Source organism: Coenobita brevimanus, chromosome 54 (assembly GCF_032717465.1).
Source record: "Coenobita brevimanus isolate Jiangsu-jjx chromosome 54, ASM3271746v2, whole genome shotgun sequence".
Lineage (NCBI taxonomy): Eukaryota > Metazoa > Arthropoda > Malacostraca > Decapoda > Coenobitidae > Coenobita > Coenobita brevimanus.
This window is the reverse complement of record NC_137007.1, coordinates 36,202,073-36,219,856: the sequence shown is the minus strand read 5'-3', so window position 1 is coordinate 36,219,856 and position 17,784 is coordinate 36,202,073. Positions and strand designations below refer to the sequence as shown.

Sequence of the window (17,784 nt, the reverse complement as noted above, 5' to 3'; positions counted from 1 at the left end):
AAAAAGAGAAAGAGAGAGAAAGATTGGGCGGGGGAGGGGGAAGGGAATGAGGGGAAATAAGGGGAGGGATGGGGGATGGGGGGACAGGGAAGCAATAACGAAGAGAGGAGAGGGAGACGAGAATTAGGAAGAGAGAACAGGAAGATGAGAATGGAGAAAGGAGGGGAAGGGGAGAAAGCCTGAGGGGATATGGGAGAAAGAAAAGGGAAGGGACGGGAAGGGAATGAGGGCAGAAAGGAAAAGGGAGGGGGAGGGGAAGGGAACTGAGGGGAAAAAGGGAGGAAGGGGAATGAGAGGGAGTGTGACCGAGGGGAAAAAGGGAGGGAAGTCCGGCGTCTCTCCCAAGCCACCCGATAAATGGGACAAATCTGGACAAATTGACTCTCGCTCACCCGCCTCAGTTGGTTGCCTTTTCTTTCATATTCCAAAGTATTAATCTTCTAAACCCAAGGACATATATATTTTTTTCATTCTTGCTGCTACCAGACGGTTTAACTCAGCTAAGGAAAAGTACTGTGGTAGTGAAGGGGTTCAAGAAGACTGTATTTAATCCCACCAACTTAAAAAAAAAAAAAAAAAGTCTTTCCTAGTCTGGTTGTGGCAAGAATAGTTGAAAGATGCCAGGGTGCTGCAGAGATTAAAGCCTATTCATACCACAACACATAAAATTACTCTAAATTTTCATATCCCTAATAACAAGGGATTACAAACCATCAATAACTTAACGGGCAGTATCATGGTCAGCATAGGAGACTCATCATCCTCATCATATTATTACAACTAATGGACATTTCATATTTTCTTGCACTGGGCGTGTTATATATGGATACAGTGACAATAAAGACAAAGAATACAAAACTGAATGTGAAAGTGTAATCCGCTAAATAAAGAGACAAGCCTCCAATAAGCTCACAGGGATACGCACCGGAAAGGACGAAACTAAAAGACCACGACAGGAAGGACGAAACTGTAAGGACCGGACAGGAAGAACGAAACTAACAGGCCCACACAGAAAGGACGAAACTGTGAGATTCAGACAGAAAGAACGAATCTACAAGGTCTAAACAGAAAAGCCGAAACAGAGAGGCCCAAAAGAACAAGGATGAAACTGAGAGGCCTACACAGAAACAATGAAACTGTGAGGCCGAAACAGGAAGCACGAAACTGCGACGTCGAACAGAATGGACGAAACGGTGAGACCCAAACAGAAAAGGCAAAACTGCGATGCCCGAACAGAAAGGACGAAACTGTGAGGCCCAAACTGAGAAGACGAAACTGCAAGGCCCAAACAGAAAAGACGAAACTGCGAGGTCGAAACAGAAAAGACGAAACTGCGAGGTCGAAACAGAAAAGACGAAACGACGAGGCCTGGACAGTACAGAGAACGGAAGGGCAATAGACGGAAGAATCGCCATGGCCCCAGCTCGTCCGTCAACGTCGACATTATACGAGCATCGCTGACATGGAATTAAATCCTCCTCGGGTGTAATCGGATTAGCCTCTCCATCAACGAGGGAGCGACCCCCACCACCAACTGTTGTGTGGCGATGGAGGTTCAGTATGAGTGTTGGTGATGGAGGGAGGGAGGGAGGGAGGGAGGGGGAAAAGGGAAGAGGGAGGGAGGAAGGGAAGGAGAGTGAAAGACACTAGATGGAGTGGGAATGATGGAAAAAAGGAGGGAGGAACTGAAACTGGGAAGGAATGCTAGAAGGTAGAGAGGGAAAGATGAAAGAATGGAAGATATTACAAATGGAGAGTCGGATGAAGGAAAAGAGGGAAGAGAGAAAGATGGAGTGATGCGGAGCGAGAAGGAAAGAAAAGACAGGAGAGACAAACAGACAGACAGACAGACAGACAGAAGTTGGGGGGAGGGGAAGAGAGCGCCTTTAGCCACCTCCTACCGTGACGGAGTTAGCTGGTTGCAAGACTAATTATCCCATAAATGTAAGGTGATCCTCTCGCTCCTCCCTTCACTAGTCTTCTCTTCTCCCTCTCTTTACTCCTCTTTCCCCTCTCCTTTGTTTATTTCCCTTTTCCGTATCTTAAGCTTTCCTCTTTCTCTCCCTCCCTCTTTTATTTCTCCTTACTGTGCATTAAGTTTCTCTCCCTCCTTCACTCCCTCCCTCTTTTCCATACTCTCCATTTCTTATTTCTCTTTACTGACTACTTCAAGTTTTCCTGCATCTTTCTCTCCCTCCCTCCTTTCTTTCCCCTTTCCTTTCCCTCTCCTCTCTCCAGTCTTCCCCCTCTGCTTTGCTTATTTCTCTTTTCCATACCTCAGGTTTTTCACCCTCCTTGCCTCTCCCTTTTCCTCACCGCTTAATTCCTCTTTTGTTTTTATAAATTCCTTCCATTTTTTACCAACTTTACTATGATGGCATTTTTTTTCTGTTCTTGCTATTGCCAAAAAAATTATTCAGCAGGGGATAGACCTACTTAGCGAATACCCCAGAGCACACCCCCACATCCACCCTAACCCATACTCATCTCTACCATAATAGCGAATACCCCAGTGCACACCCCCACATCCACCCTAATCCATACTCATCTCTACCATAATAGCGAATACCCCAGTGCACACCCCCACATCCACCCTAATCCATACTCATCTCTACCATAATAGCGAATACCCCAGTGCACACCCCCACATCCACCCTAATCCATACTCATCTCTACCATAATCCACACTCACCCCCATCTCAGTTCAAATCAACCCTCACCTTTTAACATCCTCATAACAGACATTCTAGTCCACACCCACATCCACCCTAGGGCACACCCACATCTAACATCTTAGTCACACAGCAATCCACACCATAACCAACCCCAATCCACTCTCACATCGGGTCATACAGCGATCCTCACCCATGCATACCCTCATTACACCACCAATCACTTGTGGTATGCATGACGGGTGAGACAGAAATTACAGAGTTAAGTGCCTCACAAACTCGAATCGCACCCTTCTGCTACAAACACACCTCACTCACTCACTTACCCTGCTCTAATCTAAACCCACTGACTAATTCACACCCATATGCAACTTAATCCATACCCACATCCACTCTAATCCATACCCAAATCCACCCTGATCTATACTAACATACCCTAATGCTCATATGTCCTCACATCCTCATCCACCCTAGCCCTTACACAGGCACATAGTAGTCCTCACCCATCCCCACCCTCGATACAGCCATCCTAATCCACACCCACGTCTACCCTAATTTATACCTATTCAGTCCTCACCTTCACCCACCCTAATTCACAACCACATCCTCCCTAATCCACCCTCACAACATTCACCCAAACCCGTTCTTATTATATCCACCGTAATCCACACCTACGTCCACCCTAACTCACCTTCATTACATGCACCCTCATCCACACCCACGTTCATCCTAACCCATCCTCACCGCATCCACCCTGATCCACACCCTCACCCACCCTCATTACGACCACTAATTACTTGTGGCGTGCGCGGCGGGTGAGACAGAAATGACCAGTGTTCCCAGCCTCACAAACCCCACTCTCACCCCTCCGTTACAAACATCCCGCACACCCGTCACTCACCCACCCTTCCCTCTCACACCCTTCATTCATTCATTCACCCTTCCCCCTCACGCACTCACTCTTCCCTCTCACATCCCTCACTCACTCACTCACCCTACTCATTCACACCTCTCATTCATTCACTCACCCTTCCCCCTTATATCTCCCACACACTCACTCACTCAATCACCCTTCGCCTCGGCCCTTGTTTGTAAAGTCCACAAATCTTGAAGGGGGAAAGGAAAGTGAACCTAAAAGTGCATGTATTTAAACGTGGATCTCGCTTGGGAAGGGGGAAAGGGGAATCTGATCGTAAGAACGTATGTAAGTAAAGGCGAGTATCTCATGGAAAATATTTGCAAGACACACTATAGGAAATATAAAGGAACTCAGTCTTTCGCGCAAGTATCAACAGAGATGAATATTGTGTGGGCATGTCATCAACGTCTTATGGCACTAATATGGGGGATGCTAAGCCTTAAAATAAGTAGCAACTAAGATGAAAATCGTTCGAAGGAATCACCCTCGCATTCAAAACAGAAACTCAGCTTTAAAAAAAAAGTAACGATACAGACCAAATCTGAGAGAAACTGATACGAAGTTGGGCGTGGAAAATACAAAGAACAACAAACCTTGGAACACAGATCATTAAAAACGAGTATCACTTGGCTTTGTTGGCGGGAGCAGGGGTAAGGGTTAAAGGATGACATTTTGGCTCCAGTGTCTAAATGTAAGAAGGGTGACATCTCTCTTTCCCTCCGTTTTTTTCATTCTTCTCCCTTACCCTTCCCCTCCTCTCTCCTCTTCCCTTTCCATCTTCTCATCTCTTCTCTGTCTGTTCCCTCTTCCGCTTAACTCTCTTCTTTCCCTCTTCTCTCTTTCACTCTTCTTCCTCTCTTCCGTTTTTCGTTTCCTACCTCCTTTCCACTTTCCACCATTTATATTCTCCTTCTTTCCCCTCCTCCCTCTCTTTGCTTCCCACTTCCCTTTTCGCTCCCTCTTTTCCCTCATCTCTCACGTCCCTACCATCCGTCTCTCCTCATTTCCCCTCATCCCTCTTCAACACTCTCTCCTTCCATTTTCTCTCCCTTCCTCCTTCCTCCCTCCCCTTTCTCTCCCTTCCTCCCTTTTCTCTCCCTCCCTCCCTCATCCCTCTCCTCTCTCTTCCTCTCACTCACCTCCCTCCCCATTCTCTCCCTCCCTCCCTCCTCCCTCTTTTTCCCCCTCCCTCCCTTCTCCCTCCATCCAGACGCGTGCTCACTACTGAAAACTGGAAACTCGGAAGGGGAAAAAAAAAAAAGTGTTTATTTTTTCTATTATTCGATATTTTCCTCCTCCCTTGTGTGCGATCGAACAGCCATGGAAGAGGAGAGGAGAGAAAAGGAGTTGATAGGAGAGGAAGGGAGTGGAGAGATGAGGTAGGAGAGAAAAGAGAGAAGGGGAACAGGGGGGCAGCGGGAAGGAAGAGGTGGAAGATAGTGAACTGGAAAGAGAGAGAAGCGAAGGAGAGGAAGAAATGGAGAAGTAGGGGAGGGAGAAAAGGAGACGAAAGCCAGGACAGGGAAGTGGAAAAAACGAAAATAATGGAATAAAGAAGAGAAAGGTCAAACAGAATGCGGGGAAATGAGAAAAAAATGAGATGTAAAATAAACGAGTGAAGAGCAGAAAGTGAATATATGTTTTAAAAGAAGGGACATGATATGGAAAAAAAAAAAAAAAGAGTGAGAGGAAGAAAGGAAAAACAAAGAAACAAAAAAATGAGAGCAACGAAAAGGTGACTGGAAATTAAAAAGAGAACGGAGAAACAAGGAAATGGAAGATACGAGATTATGAAGTTGTAATGCAGTATTTATAAAGAACTAAGAAAAATGAGGGATGAATGTGATAAAGGAGAAGAAATGGTGGAAAGAATAATGAGAGAGGAGTAAGGGAAAGAGAAAAGGTAATGAAATTAGAGGAATGAAGAGAAAATGTAGAGGACACAAGTTGGGAAGAACAGGAAGAAAAAAGTACTGACTGAAGAAGGAAAAGAGGAGCAAATTTCGATTAAAAAAAAAAAAAAGGAAAAGAGCAACAGAAGGAAAGGTTTTACGATGAGAGGAAAAAAAAAAAGAAAGGAACACCAGAAAAGGCAAAAGCAAGGATGATAGAATTAAGGCAAAGAAAGGGAGACGGATGAAACAGATAAAGATGAATTTGAGAAAAAAGGGAGGCAAAACAGAACTAAGTCAAGAAAAAGGTAAAAAATGACAAAATTAAAATGAAAAGGAAAGGTACATAAGACGCAGCGCAGAGACGAAATTAAGAGTAAAAGGCATCTCCCTGGCAAAGTCATCCTTAATAATGCCTTTGTTTCTGCATTTGGTACACTGATAATCATCTTTAGGTTTGTAATTATGTGCACGCTGCATCGATAATTAAATAAATTAATAACATATAAAGAAGTACAAAAGAAGGCTAACAGAAAGAGAGATAATGATCCATTGGCGACTACAACAGAGAATAGTATGACATCTGTAACTAATTCTCTCAGTTGAACACTAAGATAGTAGTGTGTGATATGCAAAATAAATGAGAAAAAAAAATGCTGAGGAGCCTATTATACCAACAAGAATACGGCACACACACTTAACTCTTCTGTATACCTGATTGATCCTCTTGACTGGCTGTCTGACCTATTCGAAAGAAAATGGAAGGCATCACATTTGAATAACTCCACTGAAATTAATTCTCCTCAGCTACAAGGACTGAGTATAATAAACTGACAAGGAACTGGGAAGAAAGACATTTACTCATTAGGATAAAAATATATAGAATGAAATCGGAAAAAGTGTACATAAAAGAAAAGAAACTCTCAATAACATATGTTAAAGCTTAGAAACAAACGTAACAGAGAGAGAGAGAGAGAGAGAGAGATACTTTCCCCTCGTTTGAAAGGATTACTCGCACCCCCCTCCCACCATCGAGCGCCGCCCTGAACACATTAATTGGATATTTGTCGCGTGTAATACTAACGACACCACGCCCCTTAACCCTCAGTCCCCATTATCTCCCCTTAGATCTCCCTTTCACCCCATTGGATCTCCTTTTCACCCCCCGGATCTTCAGATCCAGGGGGGCTACCATCATCCACTCACTTGATGTAGTGCTGCCTACTTCTTCCTTAGATGACTGTACACTGAGTGACAATCCTAATGATTCCTGTAAGCCAGGAAACCATTTACAACTCTGAGTGGTAACCATATAACAGATAACAGGGTGACGTGGAGTCTACTACGACGCCCCTCTTAACTGGGTATAGGGACGCAAATGTGATATCCTTCCAGGAATTAAACTTCCACAGTCCACTCCTCTATGTGGCCAGGCGCTGTCCACTGCATGGGATGCGCTACATGGAATGGCCGTGCCTGCCATTACTGGGTCTACTATACCAGACAAACCTCGATTACTCTACCACTTCTATTACTCCTTGGATCGTCTTTATATTTACCAGTATCTCCCTTTATGCTCAGATATATATTTATAATATACTCACAGGCATCCGAATTTCTCACTTGTTTCCATTATCCCCCTTTAGATCTTCCTTTAACCACTGAATCTCCCTTTAACCCCTTGACCTCCCTCTCACCCCCTGGATCTCTCTTACACTCACCATTATCTCTCTACTAACATTCTCATCTTAAAGCACTGTCCCCATTATTTTCTCTTAGATCTCCCTTTGACCCCTTAGGATTTTCCCCTCATCCCCTGGATCTCATTGTATTTACCAGTACCCCCATTTACACTCGTATACCTCACCTTATTTACCATTTGCTTCATATGTCCAACTCCGTATTGTTTAAGTTTACACTTCCCCCTCATTCAATCATTATATCCCACAAATCCCATTGCATTTACCCTATATATCCAATCCTTACTACCACTAACGCCTATATTCTATTTAAAGTTACATACCCCTCCAATTTCATCATTATGTCCCATTATCCCATTATGCTTACATATCCCATCTTTACCATTATCACTTTCCACATTCCCACCATTCATCGTCATCATCTTTCCCCTGCTGCTTCCTCTTAACACCCTAGTCTTTATTCCCATCCTCCAGTAATCCTACACTGGGTCACACTAACTACCGGCTCATCTCCCTGACCCCATGACCTTGACATCTGATACATCACAAACATTCACAGCACTCTTCTTAATCCCAAACTTATCCTAATTCCTAATTACTAAGTTTCAATACTCTACATAATTCTGACCAGCAGCTTCTGCATTTATCAATAATATTATTTTTAGCTTTCTTTAATAATTAACAAACTCCTTGACAAAAAAATTATTATTCCCTTACCCCAAGACCAGTCTAAGTCATCTCTCTCTCTCTCTCTCTCTCTCTCTCTCTCTCTCTCACACACACACACACACACACACACACACACACACACACACACACACACACACACACACACACACACACACACACACACACACACACACACACACACACACACACACACACACACAGGACTTCAAGGAAAGGAACACAATAACTACCAATAGCGAAATAAAGGAAAATAAAGAGTAAGAATACAGACACGGTAAACTAGAATCAAACGAACGAAGGGATGGAAAAGGTAATGAAGAAGCTGGATTGAGAATAATGAAGGACTGAAAAGGGAGAAGAAAGAAGAAAGCCAGCAATGGAATAGAGGAAACAAAATGACAGCAGGGAAGAAGAGGAAAGGATGAGAGAAACGAAAGGAAGCAAAAGGAAGAAAGATGCTGCACAGGACAACTCATTTCTTATCGAAAGGGGAGTGGAAGGAAAACGGCACTAAAATATTAATAATGTCCATTTCACTGATTACTTCCTCATTTCTAATATTTTCCCTTCCAATCCATTGTGTCAGAATCCAAAAAAAAAAAAAAAATCTATTTAATCCTTACAACCACATTTTGAAAATCTATAAATATTGGTAACTGCAAAATTCCTCATGTTAATACACTCACCAATGTAATAGGCTATTACTAATAGCCACTGGTCAATATACGGATATACAGTTGATTCAGTTTTTTAAAACATAACTTTCGCCATCATTAATCTGTATAAATTAACACGTAGATCACAGTCTTCAATTTCTCCTCTCATCTATGTTTCACCTACAGCTTTAACACTTCTTTACAACAGTCTGTTTGTTTTCACAAAAATCCCTAATCTCTTTCAGCTCAGTTGATGGCCAAGTGTAGTCAGACTGGTGAATGGTAATCACTTAGATTCTGTCCTGCCTCATAATTACGTTTCATCGAATTTCACGTAGCCGGGATATATTCACGCTCTGATAGTGTTTCAGTTCCGTCACATGAAAGCAAAGCAACTAGTATTCCTCCACAGCAGACTGCAACAAATATTAAGATTTTTTTTTTTTTCGTCATGAAGTATGGCATTGCAACCATTACCATCAGCATCATACTTTAGTATATTGTTATATATCCTCCTTATATTTATCATCTCTCCTTAATTTCCTCCATAACTTGCTACCCATTCTTTGCGAGCTACTGATGCTTTCACCGCACCTTCATCACCTCTATACACTTCCAACTACTCTCTCTCTCTCTCTCTCTCTCTCTCTCTCTCTCTCTCTCTCTCTCTCTCTCTCTCTACTTGCTATCGTTAGCGTTCGTGAATCACCCTCATTATTACTGGCTTCCACCTCCCTTTTCACTCCCACTGGCACAAACGCCCAGTTCCTCACGATTTCATCCCTCCAACCTCCCTCTCTCTCTCTCTCTCTCTCTCTCTCTCTCTCTCTCTCTCTCTCTCTCTCTCTCTCTCTCTCTCTCTCTCTCTTTACCACTTGCTTTCTGTCTTCTTTGCCCTTCCTCATCTTCTCCCTTCCCTACTTCTCTTCCCTCTCGCCATCTGTCTCATCTTCCTCACCCCTTCCTTTCTGTCATTTTTACCCTTCCTCATCCCTTCCTCTCTTCCCCACTTTCTCTCCCCTCCTTTATTCCCTCCCCTTACTCTCTTTCTCTCCCCTTCCTCCTTCCTTCCCCATCACGTTTCCTTCCCCCTCTCCTCCCTCCCGACTCGCAGTGGGGGCCGGGGGTGGCGTCGTGTCAAATTAGCACAGTGTTAAGATAATGAAAGTGTATTGTGATCCTGTGATGTACTTTCCCACAGGAAGCTTCACGTGCTGAGAGAGAGAGAGAGAGAGAGAGAGAGAGAGAGAGAGAGAGAGAGAGAGAGAGAGACAGAGAAAGAGAGAGAGAGAGAGAGAGAGAGAGTACAGTTATGGTGTTCTAACAATGATAATGAACTTGGCTGTCAAAATGCATCCAAAATATTTCACATCACCGTAAATTTTCCTTATAAGCAATATGAAAACAATGTTCAACATCTCCAAGCAAACAAAATTCAACTCTCTCTCTCTCTCTCTCTCTCTCTCTCTCTCTCTCTCTCTCTCTCTCTCTCTCTCTCTCTCTCTCTCTCACACACACACACACACACACACACACACACACAGAAAAAATATCCCTACATCTTAAACACACAGCACACAACAGCCACACGAATCATCGAACACAAACCCAATAATCAATGACCTAAACAAGCTGGCACGGAAAATAAGGATGACCCTAGAAAACCAGGAGAACGAGACTCCAACACCTCATTAACACCAAAATCATAAGCAGCGTGTTTCTCAGCAGTCTCTGAAAGGCTAAAAATTATTCCGTTACATTTTGCATAAATACGCTACAGGCTAACCGCTAAACTCTTAGGTACATACAAAATTTATTATTATATTGAAAAAATATAAATATGCAAAAAAAGCTACTTGGTAAGCCCAAGTATTTTCCACAAAATCTTATGACTATTCAGCCCTCTTTACCCTATCCTATTTCATCTTCCTGTGACGACGATCCCCAACCTCTTTCAGCTCAGCTGATGGCCAAGTAGGCAATAATCAGAGTGGCAGGTCGATTTGACTAGTAAAGAAGAAGACTGAGCCGTACCACATAACCAAGACATGAATGTTATGAAAGCACGACTACCATAGTATTCAAATTGTACATGCTCCAGTTCCGTCAGGTAAAAACAGGCCGATCGACTACAATACCGTAACCAGAGATTCATTCCAGCCTCATAACTGAGACTTATCGAATTTCACGCGACCACGACGTACTATTCACGTTATTAGGGCGGCCAAAATCCGTCGGGTGAATTTTTTTTCAGTGTCCCCCAGCAATGAGGTACAGCCATGTGTAAAAGCTGGACGACACTTCCCTGCCGGCTGTGGCAAAGGAAGATGTTACATGAACTATTTTAATGTGACAGCAATATGAATCACATAACAAAGGAATATGAGAAGAGATGATACTCTCTGTTGTTGAGGGAGGAATGTCATATTACGGAAGGCAGGACATACTGCTGACAGAGGACTGAAGGCGAACTTCTGTGCATAACTGTAACAGGCAATGTAAAGATAAAAGAACCCTATTGCACTAATTTCTGATTATCCTCCGCATATGTTGTTTCAGTAATAAACAGACATTAAACTCCTAATTCCCTGATTCCTTGTGTCCCTCGGCAGGTATGGTTCCAGAACAGGCGAGCTAAGTGGCGCAAGACGGAGAAGACGTGGGGTAAGAGCACCATCATGGCGGAGTACGGGCTCTACGGTGCCATGGTGCGACACTCACTGCCCCTGCCCGACACTATCATCAAGTCGGTGGACAACGGAGAGGAATGCCCGGCTCCATGGCTCCTCGGTCAGTCAAACATACGTAATACGATGACGCTCCTTGTTCATTTCCTTTTAGCTACCTCTGATCGGTTTAATTCATGTTATGGACCACTGTAATTGAAGGGATTAAAAGCTGTCTCTCATTTTTCTAGTCAAGTGAAAACATTCAGATGAAAAAGTGACTGCGGGATCTCTCACTGGGAAGTGGGTCCTCTCTGTTCACCTCGCTTCATGTTCGCTATAATTTTGAACCCTTCCGCTATACATCCACTCTCTCCAAGCATCGCTGTATACTTCGTCTTGACCCCAGACTTCCCCCCCACAGGTATGCACCGTAAGAGCATGGAGGCGGCACAGCAGTTGCAGGAGTCTGAGCAGGAAGGAGACGTGAGCGATGGCAGGGAAGACCAGCAGCGACAACAGCACCAACAACACGGACAACAGCAACAGTCCCCGGGCGAGCAGCAAATCGATCAGGACGAACAGAAGCGGCAACAACAGCAACAGCAGCAGCAACAACAACAGCAACAGGGAGGACATCCAGGAGAACACCACTGTGAACCCGATGCAAGCTTTCCTAGAGAGTCTCAGCACTTCCATATGGACAAAGTTTGTACCCCATCTCTTCTGTGTGCCTTGTACTCGAATATGACATCCATCAAATTTCCATAACAGTAACCAACCATTATATCTTCAGTTGTCTTAACCACAAAATTATGCACGTTATCCTTCCTGCTTAGCTGTGACTGAAGGCTACTGCAACCTGGCACAGGTTTCTGTATGATAATGTTGGCAGTGAATAGTGCAATAAACATTTTGAAGTGGGAGAGTGTAATAACATTTTTATGGTTTCTGGTACAAATCTGAACATAATAAAAAATCAGATTTATATCGAAAAGTCAGCTTTAAATCAAATAAATTTTGAAGAAATCAACAACCTGCCTAACATACGAGTACATGAGCATATTAAGAGCGAAAAACACAAGCGCGCGCGCGCGCACACACGCACACACACACACACACACACACACACACACACACACACACACACACACACACACACACACACACACACACACACACACACAAAATTAACCTGCTCCGGATTTTCTCTCCAGATTTCACTTTCTTAACCACTGAAAATTTTTCAGGACGTTGGCAACAGCAGCGGCAGCACCAACAGCAGTGGCAGCAGTGGAAGCTTCCCGGGTACAAGAGACGTAGGCAACAGCGGCAGCGCTGGCGTTCACGGCGGAGGACCATCGAGCCAAAATCCACAGACCCACATCCAGGAAGACCTTCGCTCCAACAGCATTGCGACACTGCGACAGAAGGCTCAGGAACACGCCGCCAGGATGAGCATCAACAACAACCTGGCCACTCTCCACCACCCCGACCCTCTCCACCACCACATCCACCACCACCACCATCTAGGAGGGCATTTCTGATCCCCCTCCTCCGTGTCTCCAAATCGTTCCTCTGCAGGGTCACCAGTACCCAAGTTGCTACCAATGCCAGTACCCACAACGCTGCCAACCACACCAAGGCCCGCATTCTCGTCGGTTAAGGAGGTTCCCTAGCACCTTTTCCTTACCAGTTTATTTTTGCATATGGCATGTTAATATCATCCTGAATGTTACTAAGAAACAACCTGATATCAGAATTATTCAAATACCACACAAGGGAATATTTAGGTGCAATAGGCAATATAAACAGGTAAGAAGGAGGTGTTACAAGGTCCCCTACGCCGACGAGAATATGAGATCAGTTTTCACAGTGCTACCAACCACCTCAAAGTCCATATTTTCACCGGTCAAGGGGACACCGTGGCATCTCTTCCTTACCAATATACTCTTGCATACAGTACGTCAATACTGTCTTCTGTGTTAGGAATGCACTCTGTGTCGGCAATGAAAAATACATGAATAACACATAAGAGAGTATTTAGGTGTACTGTGCAAAATAAATCGATATGGAAGAGGTGTTAGAAAGCCACCCCCAGGCTCAAGAGAATATTATGATCCCAACAGCCTCCACTATACCGCAACGGCTGCTGACACCCCTGCCCTGACACGATACCCCACCACTGGCACAGTAAAAAGAATCATTGGCGGTATCAACCTGTTTAAATTCATAGCACTGAACATAAATCTATTCAATAAATCTCATACTATATCCCATCTCCATTACAAGTGGGGGGAAAAATCTCTTATCCAGACAGACGCAACAGCACCAAGAACTGTCTTTGCTTTGGTCAAGGAAATCCAGTCGGGTAAATTTGCTGCTTGAATTACAGAGTCGTATTTCACATGGCTCTGGAGATTTCATACCACTTCTTCCTTACCGATTTATTCAGAACAAAAATCAGTATCCCCTTGTATGTTATAGATGCAAACTACGTCGATATTAAATAGAATCAGTAGCACACAAGAATATGTCAAGGTGTAATATGCAAAATAATTTTGTAAGAGGTGCTATGAAGCCTCCTATGCCACTTAGAATACAGCTCAGAGTCTGTCTGTGGGTACTCATGGATGACTCAGTGGGGGACGAGACTGACAAAAGGTGATGACTTCTTCTGCTTTGAAGACAAAATATACAGTTCTCTGGTTGTGGAAGTTTGATCTATGAAGCTGAACCTCGCTCAGGCGTGACAATCATAATATAATAATTATACACCACCAAGGTGATAAAGGCCTCAGGGTGGTTCTGCTGCTATGGTGCTCACGCGACCTGGGGCTCAGTATGTGCTTTACAGTGCTCATGTTCGAGTAGCCAGGAGTAAAGACTAGAAAGAAAACTAGATAATTGCTATAATATCCCCGGAGTGCAGAAGTTACGAACGGCCAGCGCTGATGAGACCGTTTGTATACATAACCCTCGCTACACGCACCCCTGTGATGTGACTATGGATGCGACAAGACTTTTAATCATGTCACGTCACAAACACTCCCTCATATGAGTTTGGACTGGTGAGAGAGGGGGATATGTACCGTTATCAGACTTGCACCGGGTCTTTATATTCTGTTTTAAAGCCTTCACGCTGGCTCCACATATTACTAAGTGCTGGTGTTTTGAATCTGGTGTTTGATATGGACATTACTTTTAATAACTGTTCTCCGTAGAGCGTTTGTGACTCTTCCCACGTCGAAGCCAAAGTGAAACAGAACGATATAAAAGTGATAAGTGTTTCTCCTCTACAAAACGGTGAGGAGTCTTTTAAAAAATATATATTGTATGTCTTATGTGTTTAAACAAAATATTGACATTTTTCTTCTTACAATGAAAGTGTTGAATTCTCTCCTTATTTATAAATCTATAGGTGATGGTGCCACTATAACAGTAACTTTCTTTCCTGTGTACATAGAGGTGATCTCATGCTTACATCACACGTCACAAGCGTCAGTAGCAGAATTTTAAGTTAAGGGTTGCACTAGTGATGTGTTCTTCGCTACAGGTGTAGACTGCATTGTAATAAATTCGAAATGCATATAGTCATCATAAAAATCAGTATATCAGAGACTTAATTTCTCTGAGTCTGCTGATACCTATAAACATTATCAAAGTAAGTTATATCATGAACCTGAGTCGTTAGTGAAAACATATTGGAAATCAAGAAGTTTCGTAATAACTGAATGAATTAACACTAATTAATGCCGTTTACACCAACTGTCCTCAATCTAAATTATACATAGCGAAGAATAACAAGCGACCCTTGACGAAGCATAATAATACTTTGTTAACTGTTTTTTATTTATTACGTTGCACTTGCATAATTCTCATTGTTATTAGGTTCATTATGACTCACAGCCTAAGGTAAGGGATACATTTTTATAGCGTATAGCCACCAGCCAGTTCGCCGCTCACAAAAATGCTCGCTATAACGAAAAGAAACGGACGTTACGTAAAACAACTATACCGAAGGGAGAAAGAGAAGTACCTGTACGCTGATAAACCCCTTCAACCCGAGGATGTTATTTTTGTGTTCTAGCTTCTACCAGACGACTTTATTCAGTTTAATAGAGCACCGTAGTATTTAAGGGGTTTAATAAAAGCTATTTTTGACACCTCCGGTTGAAAAGTCTCTCCTGATCACTTTAAAATCATCTGGAGATATCTAGAACAAGATGGAACGAAATCTCTAGTTGAAGGGATTAGCTTCTTCATTACGGTGAGGTATTTCATATTACAGTTCTGTTTTCATCAGACGATTTTATTAAGTTTTGCAGTGAGTTCTTGTAGTTACGGGGACAGAGACAAATTTGTTGACTTCAGCTTTAAAAAGGTGTTTCCTTGACTGATATAAACCGTCTGGAGGTAGTATAAAAATAATAAATGAAACTGTCATCGTACTGACTTGATCAACGAGGGAAAAGAACATTGAGTTGATCAGCTCTATCGCTATGCTGATCAGTTATAACGACGGAGAAGGCACTATGCTTCTCAACAGTAATGAAAATTATATAAACGTTATGTTTACCATATACAGTACAGCGAAAAATAAACGCGGTTAGCCACTTCAGTACGTTGACGTATTCTTTAATTTACTCTTGCTGTCTCCAAACGACTGTATTCAGCTTCGGACTGATTTTCGAACAGAAGAGGTTACGCATTTATAGCATTCATTAACTCTTCAGTACGAGAGGACTTTCCTAAGCTAAACAAACCTGACGGTAGCAAAAAACATATTATAAAAAGACGTTATCGTACAGAATGGATTATCATCGAGTGCAATGCTTTCGAGAGTAATGAAATGTGAAAGTGAATAAGTTGGTACCGTGCAGTAACATAGCACTTAACATCAATCTTTACAAAAATACTGAGAAACATTTTAACACCTTCACTTCCAGGTCGTATTTCTCACTTTGATTAGACTGCCATTAGACGAATTTAGGCAGCTTTTGATCTCTAATAGTGCAGAGGTTACTGGAGGCTATATTTAACCCTTCCATTTGGAACAGTCTATCTTACGGTGAATAAAATCGTCTGGAAGTAGAAAGAATGTAATATAAAGTACATCATCAGATTGTAGAGGCCTAAGACAAGAAATCAACTACATAAATAAAGCTTACATTTGACGGCTGGAAGCTTGTAGGTCAGGAAGACAAGGGGAAAAGACTGATAGAAAAGGTGTTGAAAAGAGAGAGGTGTGGTGATAATAGGAATAAGGTAAAAAGAAATGCGTCATAGTGCTGAAGGGGGTAAAATCAAGTAACAGATATGGTGTGTGTGTGTGTGTGTGTGTGTGTGTGTGTGTGTGTGTGTGTGGAATCAGAGCTCGTACAGGAATAAAGGGAAAAAAAGTGGGAAAGGAGGGGGAGCCACTGTAAGAGTGTTAAATCATGTATCGGATAATAATAATAATAATAATAATAATAATAATATATATATATATATATATATATATATATATATATATATATATATATATATATATATATATATACTGTATATATAAGTACATGGAATCAAAGCTGGCACCGTCGTAAATAAGGAATTAAATCAACTAGACAGATTTAAGATGCGAGGAACCAGAGCTCGTGCAGCCATCAGCGCCACGTTGCTAATCACATTTAATTTAGTGGCCAGGAATCTGACACCCAGCCGGGCTCAGGGCGCCTATTATTTACCCTGGAGTGGCTGGAAATCGATGCACCAGGAAAATTTATTAGGACTGCACTGAGCATGGGAGTAGCGGGAGAAGGTGAGGGATGTGGGATGTGGGGTGAAGGATGTGGCACGGGAGACGAGGGATGTAGGATGTGGGGTGAGGGATGCAAGATGTGGGATGTGGAATGAGGGATGTGGGGTGAGGGATGTGGAATGTGAAGCGAGGAATATGTGATGTATGATGAGGTATGCGAGATGGGGTAGGATGGGAGGTGACGGATGTGCGACATGGGATAGGATGGGAGGTGAGAGATGTGTGATGTGGGATGAAGGATGTGATGTGAGATGAGGGATGTGTGAAGTTAGATTGCGGGTGTGGAATGGGAGGTGATGGATCCCAGGATGTGGGGTGGGGAATGAAGACTTGGGAGAGGAGTGTGGGGTCTGAGAGATAAGGGTTGAGGGGGAAGGAATGTGGGATGTGGAGGAAAGAGAGAAAGGAGGTCAAGCGGTCTGGGAGATAGGGTTATGGTAGTGCGAGCAGGAGCCGTGGAAAGAGGATTGTGAGGAGAGGAAAAATCAGGATGTAGGTGTAGAAATGGGGTGAGTTGTGGGGTTTAGACTAAAAAACTGGGCTGTGGGGCGAGGGGAGGAAAAGAAGTCAGGGGGAGGGGGTTGTGGAAAGGGGGTTGTAAAGAGGGAAGAAGTCATGCTGTAGGTGCAGAAACTGGGTGAACCGTGGGGTCGAGGCTAGGGATTGGAGTTGTGTGTGTGTGTTTGTGTGGGAGGGGGGGGGGAAGATATGAGGTGGACGTTGTGGAAGGGGGATTACGAGAAGGGAGAAGTCAAGGTGCAGATGAGGAAATAAGGGTAAAATGTG

General features: G+C 43.2%; 1 protein-coding gene across 1 annotated transcript in view; it reads left to right on the top strand.

Annotated features, from left to right (window-relative positions):
- Positions 1-12,742, top strand: part of LOC145400960 (uncharacterized) — a 276,235-nt gene extending 263,493 nt beyond the window's left edge. The window contains exons 4-6 of the mRNA XM_080273325.1: positions 11,142-11,319; positions 11,620-11,903; positions 12,446-12,742. Of these exons, the coding sequence (XP_080129451.1) occupies positions 11,142-11,319; positions 11,620-11,903; positions 12,446-12,742 (759 nt within the window). The remainder of the gene's footprint in view (positions 1-11,141; positions 11,320-11,619; positions 11,904-12,445) is intronic.
- The last annotated feature ends 5,042 nt before the right edge of the window (positions 12,743-17,784 follow it).